This window comes from Orycteropus afer, unplaced genomic scaffold (genome assembly GCF_000298275.1).
Source record: "Orycteropus afer afer isolate SDZICR_OR568_19922 unplaced genomic scaffold, OryAfe1.0 scaffold00475, whole genome shotgun sequence".
Classification (NCBI taxonomy): domain Eukaryota; kingdom Metazoa; phylum Chordata; class Mammalia; order Tubulidentata; family Orycteropodidae; genus Orycteropus; species Orycteropus afer.
This window is the reverse complement of record NW_006922062.1, coordinates 998,431-1,009,517: the sequence shown is the minus strand read 5'-3', so window position 1 is coordinate 1,009,517 and position 11,087 is coordinate 998,431. Positions and strand designations below refer to the sequence as shown.

General features: G+C 40.9%; 1 protein-coding gene across 1 annotated transcript in view; it reads left to right on the top strand.

Annotated features, from left to right (window-relative positions):
• The window catches only part of LOC103209060 (cytosolic beta-glucosidase), a 205,823-nt gene extending 198,708 nt beyond the window's left edge, over nt 1–7,115 (top strand). Inside the window, exon 5 of the mRNA XM_007954826.2 lies at nt 6,913–7,115. Within this exon, the coding sequence (XP_007953017.1) occupies nt 6,913–7,115 (203 nt within the window). The remainder of the gene's footprint in view (nt 1–6,912) is intronic.
• Nucleotides 7,116–11,087: the final 3,972 nt, after the last annotated feature.

The following is an 11,087-nucleotide window of genomic DNA, read 5'->3' as shown; positions in this document are numbered from 1 at the left end:
GCAGCAGATCTGCCCAGAGCAATACTTCATTTGGTTTCTTGAGTACTGCTTCCATGAGCATTGATTGTGAATCCATGTAGAATGAAATCCTTGACAATATCGATTTCTTCACTGTTTATTATGATGCTGTTTATTGGTCCTGTTGCAAGGATTTTCATTTTCTTTATGTTTAGGTGTAATCCATATTGTAACTTCTAGTCTCTTTGTCTATTTCAGCTTCCAGTAGCTGGCAATCCTTGGAGTTCCTAAGTGCATAGATTTAACTGCCTATACCATTGCCAGAGACAGTGTCTCTCTCCTCCCTTGTGTCTGCATGTATCTGTTTCTCTGCTGCTCTTTATACAGCTTGGGAGTAATAAGGTTTAGGATGCAGTCTACACTGGTATAACCTCAACTAAACAATTGATTACATTACATAAGATTGCATTATGGAAAGTAATTGCATCTACATTTATACCAGTTGCTGTGGAGTCAATTCCAACTCATGGGGACCCCATGTACATCAGAGTAGAGCTGTGCTCCATAGCATTTTCAATGACTGACATTTTGTACTTAAATTGCCATATGTTTCTTCTGAGGTGCCATTGGGTGGACTAAAACCTCTAATCTTTCAGTTAATAGCTGAGGACCTTAATCCTGTTTGCAGGAGCTCTGGTGGCATAGTGCCTATCACATTTGACTGGTAACCAGAAGGCTGGTGGTTCCAACCCACCAGCCACTCATTGGAAGGAAGACTGGGCAATCTGCTTCCACAGAGATACCACCTCAGAAATCCAAGGAGGGGTCACTATAGTCAAATTCAATTCCATGACAATGAGGGTTTTTTTTGTTAACCCTGTTTACACCACCCTGGACTTTCTCTACAGGTATGTTAGGTATGTTGTTGTTGTTGTTGTTGTTATGTGCCATTGAGTCGGCCCCAACTCATAATGACCCCTCCTTGGGTTTCCCAGGCTGTATCACTACAGAAGTAGATTGCCCAACATTCCTTCTGAGGACTGGCTGGTGGGTTTGAATCGCCAGCCTTCTGGTTAACAGTCAAGTGCCTTAGGCATTATGCTACTAGAGCTCCTCTCTACAGGTATAGGGATTAGGATTCTGATACATAGTTTTTTTGGGGTACAATTCAATCCATAATAGAGTCTTATTACTTGTGTGGGAAGTTTCATATTAGACTTCCCACCTAGTACAGTTTTGGCTTTGACATTTTCTGTCATCCCAGATAAGAGACAAAATTTCAGATTTTCTAGAATAAGGAAATTCCTTTAGGCAAAAATAGCTGCCATGTTTACCTATTTTAATTTTTGTTTTCAGATTTGGCCTGGTGATTCTTAACTAAACTGTCAGTTTTCTATTGCTCTGAGGATTTCTTTACAAAATTGTGTCCAGCTATTTTAATTGTTTTCATTAGGAGGGTCTGTTCAAATAGTGCAGCCTGTCATTACCCCAACCAAGAAATCCAGAGGCTGATATATTTATTTCTCAGACATTCCTGGGGCTTTATCTGTCTCTCAATTTTTTTTTCTTCTTCTTCTAGGAGGCTGCTGCTTTTTGTGCTGTTCTGAACCTTTCCACCAGTTGTTGTCATGGCAGCTAGTGTCTGTGGGTTAGAGGTTTGTGGGATTGCTGGGTCGCTTTGTCGCGGTCATGGATAGCTTGTGTAAGTCCTAAGCCATACCCAAAACAAAGGCTATCATTTTGGAAAACTGTGTGGAAATAACTTCCACAGATGCTGGCAAAACCACTCTCATTTTTAAGGCTTTTGTGATACGACAAACATGGACATAATCACAGGACTCTGTAAACTAGTAACTTTAAAAGATTCTACCCCATACCCTGAAATAAAACCAAATACCAAATGCACTGCAGTGAAGTCAGATCCAACTCATGATGACCCCTCCTTGGGTTTCCGAAGTGTTATCACTATAGAAGTAGGTTACCCAACCTTGAAATAGGAGCTTCTAAAACAGGCCTATGAGTGTACCGGTAATTCAGAGAGAGAATTCTCAACTTCTGTGCAAGGGACCCAGGTTTGATTCCTGGCCAGTGCACCTTACGGGCAGCCACCATCTGTTGTTAGCGGTGGTCTGTGTAGTTGCTGTGAAGCTGGGCAGATTTCAGTTAAGCTTCCGCATTAGGACAGACTGGGAAGAAACGTCTGGCAATCTACTGATGAAGATCACCCAGTGGATCACAGTGGTTTGGTCTGCAAGATGGCTCAGTTTCGTTCTATTGTTCAAGGGCTGCCGCAAGTCAAGGGTGACTCAACAGCAGCTAACAGCAACCACAACAAATAAAGTGGTGTACGTGTGTTGGTGTGTGTGTGTGGCAGGAGGTTATAATTAGAACTGTTATTTGCCTTTGACTTGATTCCAACTCTTGGTGACCTATGTGTTTTTGCTTCTAGTGTTTCAGTGGAGACCTGTGCTCCCAGGATTTTCACGGCTGTGATGTTCTTGAAGCACATTGTCAGGCCTTTCTTCAAGCACCTCTGGCTGAGTTTGAGTCACCAACTGTCTTGGTTCTCTAGTGGTGCTATAACAGAAATACCACAAGTGGATGTTTTTAACAAACAGAGGTTTATTCTCTTATGGTCTAGGAGGCTAGAAGTCCAAATTCAGAGTGCTAGCTTGAGGAGCTAGGTGAAGGCCCCTCAACCCTGGGCTTCAGCTCTGACTCTTGTTCTAGGCCCACTGGAGCTGGCGGCATCTCCTAACTCAGGCTAACGAGTTAGGAAGCAGGTAAAATGGCACAATCCCAAGATCAGTAGGCAATGCAACAGGCTACTGGTTCAAGTTCAGGAGCTGGAGATGAAGACTTGGCCAAATGTAGGTTCCAAATGTGCCAAAAAGCTAGAGACCTCTCTCAAAGCCCCTCCCTATGTACCAGAAGCAGGCCACCACCCAAAGGCAGATACTTAGCTGCTCACAGCAGATTCCACCATGGAGGTGATTACAATCTCATTATGGGGAATCACTACACGCAGATGCCAAGCCACTCAAAACCATGGCCCAGCCAAGTTGATGCACAATCTTAACTACTACACCAACTTTTGGTTAGTAGTAAGTAAGAGCACCCCAAATTAACTTAGGACTCTGACATGAGATGGTGGCCCTGCTAAGGTCTGAGGCTAAAGCTTCATTTTGAATCGAAAGTAACCTCTACATCAGGAATGTAGCCCATCATTCCTATATCTCCTCACTGTACCCTGAGAAAATTACTTGGTAAACACTTTCAGAAAACAATGTAAATTTTATTTACTTAAAAGTTTTGTTTGCTGCTTAGGAAGCCCAGTCCAAAACAATTCTGAACAGATGTTTGCTCAAAACAAACTTTAGAAGTATGCATGTCCCTGCAGTCACACAAGGTTTGTTTTGAGGCCAGATGTACCTAACTTAATGATTACTCTGTAACTTTCAAAAAGAACTTTAGAAACCTGAAATCTCCCACCGATCTGCTGTACCATCCCCCAATTCTGTAACCATTACCTGTATGTCAACCAATCACTGAATTTCCTCGTATTTTCTTATGTAAACTCTCTCAACTCTCTCCTCCTTGGCTCACTTAGTTCAGAATCCTCTGGCCTTTGCGAGTCCCAATTCACAAATTGCCTACCCCTCAATACCCAGTACTCCTCAGTCAAACCTCTTTACTTTCAGTTTTAGCCAGACTCTGCCATTTTGCTCTATAACAGCAGCTGTCTGCTTAAATGTATGCTCTGGCATATTAGTGAGGCTTGGATACTGTGTTGCTTGCATCTTTATATCCAACCTGCTGACTGTGAGATGCTTCACAAGACCTTGTACTTCAAAACCAAACTCCACCTCGGTGAAGGGTGTCATTTATACCCCAGTGGGCTCTGTACCTGTCCGTGTTTCCCGTTTGTGTTTACTTTGCCTCCAACTCTGGCTGAAGGAAGAAAGTAAACTCACAGAAGCAGTTTTCCTCTACCAAGATTCTGGGACGTCACAAATCATGGCGACAAGAAATGTGATGATAGTCTCTTTCTGTTCTTGAAGAGATTGGAAGATGAGAGAGGTACAGGTTCCAGAGTCCTTGTGTAATTTTTCCCAGTGGTGGCGCAGTGTGAAGATTCAGCAGCCTAGTGCCTCAGCGCTAACTAGGCAATTCTCTCCCTAAATGTTCAAGCGAGGGAAATGCAGAGACATCCACCATGTCACCTGGGCAGTTTAGTGCCTGCTGTGGAACTGCTGGCAGTTAACAACGAAATTGTCAAGATTTCCTTTTTGTTCCCTTGCTAGCAGGCAGGGCATCATTCTCATCCCTTGGCTGAGCCCATGAATCAATCCTTTTGTACATGATCAGTGGGACTGTCTGTGCTTTCACACACCGTCTGGCTTTGTACCTGTCAGACTTTCCTGTTAGGCAATCGTTCTGCAAAAGAGGAGAACATGCAGATTCTCACATGTCCCCGGATTGCGTTACAAGGTAGTGAAAAGAGGCTGTTGTTTTCTGGTCTGATATATGGCTTTGATGGATTCTTTGAGATATGCTATCCAGTACTAGGGTTTTGTAAGAAATAATATATAAAAAAAGAAAAGACTTTTAAAAATTGGTATTTTTCAGAGTTGACAGAGAGAGGAAGTGATTGTGGGAAAGAGAGAGAGGTAGGAAAAGAAGGAATATATAGTAAACATTTTTATTCCTGCAAACCTGAATATGCTTGAATGTTATATTGTCTGTTTTCCAATACTTCATTTAAAAAGAGCCAATCCAGCTGGCTTAATTCCTGCCTTGAGGCTATTCATAAGGCAATTTCTAGACAAAGCACTTTGCACGCCTTCGTGCACAAATGCAGAAGGGTTATGCATCAATTAACCTGTCAGCAACCTTTTGTCTACGGAATATCCACAGTCCAAACAAACAAATCTAAGAAGATTTGGACACTTAACAAATGTTCGTATGTAATACTATATGGGTGTAGAACCTTTAAGAGACCTGGAAAATACAGATTTATACCCAAGAAAATTATGAGGGGTATTTTGCTTTGCTGAATGATTAACTGGAAGATTTGTTTTAGTTGAAAATAATCTTAGTACAATTAAAATCTGCTTTATTATATAAATGTTCATTTCACCCAACTTATTTAGGAATATATATATCTTGTTAAGAAAACCTGCCTTTCTGCTTAATTTTTGCACTGAGACATGGAGTTTGTGTGATGCAGTGGTTAAGACATTCGGCTGCTACCCAAAAAATTGGTGGTTGGAAACCACCAGCTGCTTTGCAGGAGAAGGATGTGACAGTCTGCTTCTGTGAAGATTTGAAGCCTTGGAAATACTGAGGCAGTTCTACCCTGTCCTATAGGGTCACTATGAGTCAGAACCAATTCAAGGGCAGCAGGTATTCAGTGAGACACTAATGTTAGTGCATTCACAGATTGGATTCACATATTCTGGTTTTCAAAAGAAAATTTTCAATGCAAAGACTTATTCAACTTCAGAGCTTTTCCAAACTTAAGCATATTAATGCAAAGTGAGCTCAACTCCCAGAACAAAGGGATGAGAATTAGTGTGAAACTACTTAGAGAGTTTTCCACATCGGGGCTTCCTAATATGGGCCCTATGCTTGGGACATCTACAAAATCCTGACATCATATTTAATAGTGTATTTGGGCAGATGTGCATTTTGGAGGAAGATAAGTCATTGTTTTGATTCTTAAAGGGGTGAAGCATTACTGTGAGCTATGGAGCAGAGGGAAGCCATCACGTTGTTGTGCATATACAGTCCAGGACAGAGACAGAACTAGAGCTGGGGCTGACCCTTTACTTTTGGGGGCTCTATTTCCAGGATGGAGTCTCTGGGTGGTAGAAATGGTTAATAATGTGCTCAACTGCTAACTGAAAGTTTGGGCATTCAAGTCTACCAAGAGGTCCCTCAGCAGAAAGTCCTGGTGATCTACTTTGGGAAAGTCAGCCTTTGAAAACCCTGTGGAGAACATAGTTCTACTATGACTAAAAAAAATATAAAAACTCACTGTCATCAAGTTGGATCCAACTTATAGAGACCTCTCCTTGGGTTTCCGAGATGGTATCTTTATGGAAGTAGATAGCCCCATTTTCCTTCTGAGGAGTGGCTAGTGGGTTTAAACCACAAACCTTTTGGTTAGCAGTCAAATGCCTTAGGCACTATGTCACCAGAGGCACACTTTTTTTTTTTTTTTTTGAATCCCCCAGAATTGTAAGACATATCATAGATTGATAATGAGGATAGGAAGTAAGTGTGGTAGATTCTTTGGACATGCTATTGTCCCCTAATGGGATTTCTGGGTTACCTGGAAGCCATGCTTGGCACTGGACAGTGTCATTACTGCATATCCTTGTAGGCAGCACAGAGGAACTCTGTGTGTATGTGTGTGTGTGTGTGTTTCTCTGTGTCTGAAAGTGGTGGGTGTTGAAAAGTACAGGAGTACGTGAATAAAAACCAAAAAATACCAAACTCATTGCCATTGAGTCGATTCAACTCATAGCAACCCCTCCTTGGGTTTCTGAGATGCTATAACAACACAACAACAACATCTCTATGGAAGTAGATTGCTCAATCTTCCTTCTGAGGAGTGGCTGGGGGTGTTGAACCACCAATTTTCTGGTTAGCACTCAAATGCCTTAGGCACTGTGCAACCAGAACTCCTAAAATGAATACAAGAACATTAAAATGAATGAATGACCAAATAATCAGAAAAACATGCTATGTAACTTCTTGAATGAAGCCCTTGTTTTGTTCAAGGAGAAAATGGGAAAAGAGGATTGCAAGAGGGATTTTATTTGTTTATTTGTTTTTCCGTCCCCATTGTCATTCTCAGCCGAGCAGAAAAAAGGCTATTAGACAGGTAATCAATGATTTTGACTATGTTCTTATAAAACTTTACTTTTTCTTCTTTTAAAATTTCAGCTATCCAACTCGACAAAGTCAATCTGAAACTGTATTGCATGTGGTCGCTTCTGGATAACTTCGAGTGGAACCAGGGCTATAGCAGCCGGTTTGGTCTCTTCCACATTGACTTTGAAGATCCAGCTAGACCACGAGTCCCTTACACCTCAGCCAAGGAGTATGCCAAGATCATCCGAAACAATGGCCTTGAAGGAAATCTGTAGAAAGGGGCCTGGAAACGTCCCCAGGAGAAGGGCCTCTGTTCTTGTAAAGAACATTTGTTTTTGGATTCACCACACAACCTCAAGTTGCCTTTGTAATCAACAGTTCTTACCAGCTGATCTGTAATTATGATCTGAATATGTAATGCTGGGGGAAATGTTTAATGATGGTCTTTAATCTATTTGTATTTGGATCAATGAGGCTTTAAAAATAATAGAACAGAAAACCACTGAAATTGGTTTTTATATTAAGAAATCAAATAGACTTGGAAACTTCAATTTAAAATAATTAGATTTTTTTCGAGAGAAAATAACGCAAACTTTATAAAGATAATATGCTCGTGATTTGTAACTGTAACCATAGGCTGATAACTATACTTGTTTATGAGCTTGTTTATTCTGGTTACTTTATTATTTGTTTAGTAGATCTACTGTTGAATACGCCATAATATTTCTGCTATTTAATCTAACATAAAAAATAAAGTTAAAATTTGATCACATTATTAGATTTACACAGTTTATTCAGCAAGGGAATTTATTGATAACCTGTTTAATACAATGGACTTGTTGGTATATTTGGCACATATTTCTTCTATGCCAGAACAAGTACATCTTTGTCCTGGCTGATGACTTTTCAAAAATTACAAAATAAACTAGACTTTAATTGACAGAAAGTATTAGAGAGCGGATGTTCAGCAAATACTTGTTTCCTATTCCAAAGTAACAGCACATTAAAAGTAATCAGTGGGACAAGGTCCCTGCCTTTGTGTAGTTTTAAAATTTAAGATCCCCACAGATATTAATACTACATCAAACAAATACTGTACATGAATTGGATGATCAATGGGCATGTAAGAAAAAGGGGGAATCCATTACAGTGGTTGTTGAAATATTTGAGTCGTATATGGAAAGGTTGGTGGTTTAAATTCACCCAGAATTTCCTCATGAGAAAGTCTTGGCACTTCTGTATGGTCACAGCCATTGAAAACCTTAGGGAGCACAGTTCTGCTCCAAAATGCATGGGGTCACTGTGAATCATAATTGATTTGAGAGCCACTGCTTTGTTTTTTGTTTGTTTGTTTGGAGTTGGAAGCCTTAATGAGCATCCTCATTAGAGGTCAGTGCAGATGAAGGGCTTCCCCTGGACTCTATCTCCTCTCCATCAAACCTTCCACATACATGGAGTCAGGCCTGTTACATCCATCCCCCCACCATCCCCCCCCAAAAAAACCTCACTGCCTTTGAGTCAGATCCGACTCATAGCGACCCCTCCTTGGGTTTCTGAGGCAGTATCTCTACGGAAGGAGATCGCCCCATCTTCCTACCAAGGAGTGGCTGGTGGATTTGAACCTCCAGCCTTCCGGTTAGCAGTCAAATGCCTTAGGCACTATCCCACCAGTACTCCGGTTATAGTCAAATGGTATTTATGAAACACCTATTTTTTCATCAATGTTGAAAACAAGAGATAGCACTTATCATCCCCATTTGACAGACTGGGAAACTGAAGCCACAAGAAAGTGCATATTCCTCCAGTCACATTAAAAACCAAACTCATTACCGTGGAGTCAGTTCCGACTCATAGTGACCCCTTCTTGGGTTTCGGAGGCAGTATCTCTACAAGAAGTAGATTGCCCAGTCTTCCTTCCAAGGAGTAGCTGGTGGGTTTGAACCGTCAGCCTTCTGGTTAGCAGTCAAATGTCTTAGGCACTACGCCATCAGATCCGGCACTTCCTTGGCTTTCTGCCCTATTCCCTGTCCAGCACATCCTAGGTTGGAGTGCCATGGAAGCATTGTATACATACTTTTAATAGAAGAAAAAGAAGCAAAAGCATGGAGTGTCTCATGCAGGACTAAATGGGAAGATGATTTGCTATATTCTCTCTCCGCTTCCCTGAGAAAACTACACATACTTTGTCATCCTCAGAGGGTTTGTGGTCCTGAGAAGACACTACATCTTTTTTCCAAAGCTGTGGTCAATTTCTGGATCATTTTTATGTTTATAATGAGGGAATTTTTTACAGCAAAGAACACACTCTCAGTAATTTTGGACAGAGTGAAAAAGAAATGCCTGTAGTAGTTCAATAAATGTAGATGCAGTGGGGAAAATGATATTAAGATTAAAATGGTCTACATAGGAAATTCTATTACCTCTTTGCCACTGGTTTGTTATTTTTTATTGTTCAATGAGACATTATCTCACAATTTGTGTTCATTTAAAAAGCACATTTCCAAATCTTATTTCATTCCTCTCCTATCCAGCCTGTCTTTTTCATTTTCACCATTTATCTTATTTACAATTTATGTGTCCTCTTATATTATCTTGTGAGACAACTGAGTTTTCCTTTTAATTAGGATGTTGCTTTGAATATTACTTCTCCTTCAGGGCATATTTACAAGTTTTACAACAATACAAATGAGCACTATATTTTCGTTTCCAAAACCTGAAAATTAATATTCGCGTCGTAAATAAAAGGATCTGCCACGTTTTGTCTACCAGGTGAAATGAACATTTTAGCTGCTGGCGCCCACACTTCTTCTCTGTACAGTGGCCTCTGCGGTTCTTTGCTGGGTTTTAAAGGCCAGCTTTTCTTTTGAGAGATGTATTACACAATGAGTGGGTCCCTAATTAGTCCTGTAAATTAGTATTGCCATGAGGTTAAGTTGAAGCTAAATAAATAGAGAGATGATAGATAGAAGGAGGTAGATAGATAGATAGATAGATAGATAACAGATAGATGATAGATCAATAAATCTCACCAACTGTGTTAGTCAAGGTTATGTGTCAACCTGGCTGGGTTGTGACTTTGAGCAGCTTGGCGGCCAGGTGCAGTTACTCTCTATAATGATAGTAAAATCAGCTCCATGGTGGAGTCTGCTGTGAGTGGCTAATTAGTTGCCTTCAGGGTAGCCTGACTCCAGTATGTATGGAGAAACTTTTAGGAAGGTCTGTAGCTTTTTGGCACATCTGGATTCTACATTTGGCCAAGTCTTCATCACCAGTTCCTGGACTTGAATCAGTGGCCTTCCGTGTTGCCTGCTGATCTTGTAATTGTGCCACTGTACCTGCTGACCTTGGGTTCATCAGCCTCAGCTGCCAGCAGCTGTCTGAGTTAAGATATGCCTCTAGCTCCACTGGGCCTGGTACAAGAGGCAGAACTGAAGCTTAAGGTTGAGGGGCTTTCACCCAGCCCCTAGACCTGGCACTATGAACTTGGATTTCTAGCCTCCTAAACTGTTGTTGTTGTTGTTATTTACTGTTGAGTTGGACCCAACTCATAGAGACTCCTCCTTGGGTTTCTGAGGTGGTATCCCTATGGAAGTAGATTGTCAAACCTTCCTTCCAGGGATTGGCTGGTGGGTTTGAACCACCAGCCTTCTGATTAGCAGTCAAGTGCCTTAGGCACTACGCTACCAGAGCTCCTGTCCTAAACTGTAAGAGAATAAATTTCAGTTTGTTTTGCCGTCCATTTGAATTTTTTCTCTTATAGCAGCACCAGAGAACCAGGACACCAACCAAAAACCTAAAAGCCAAAAACAAAAACAAACAAACTGCTGTCAAGTCAGATCCAACTCATAGTGACCTCTCCTTGGGTTTCCGAGGTGGTATCTCTGTGGAAGTAGATTGCTCAATCTTTCTTCTGAGGAGTACCTGATAAGTTTGAATCACCAACCTTCTGGTTAGCAGTCAAATGCCTTAGGCACTACACCACTAAAGCTCCCACCAAAAACCCCTTAATTTAAGGTTATTTTCAATTGCTTGTATTAGACTTTGGAAACAAGATTGATTGGCTTTTACCTGTCAAGAAAACAGACTGGAACTTTTTAAAGGGAAAAACAAGAGTTGTTAATTACACTTGAAAATCCATAGATATTGTACTTGGATGACTTGAAGGTCATCTGAGGATTGTAAAGCACATGTTTTATGTCTGTTTTATCTAAAGGGAGGCTTGGAAATCACAATGATGAATTGGATCC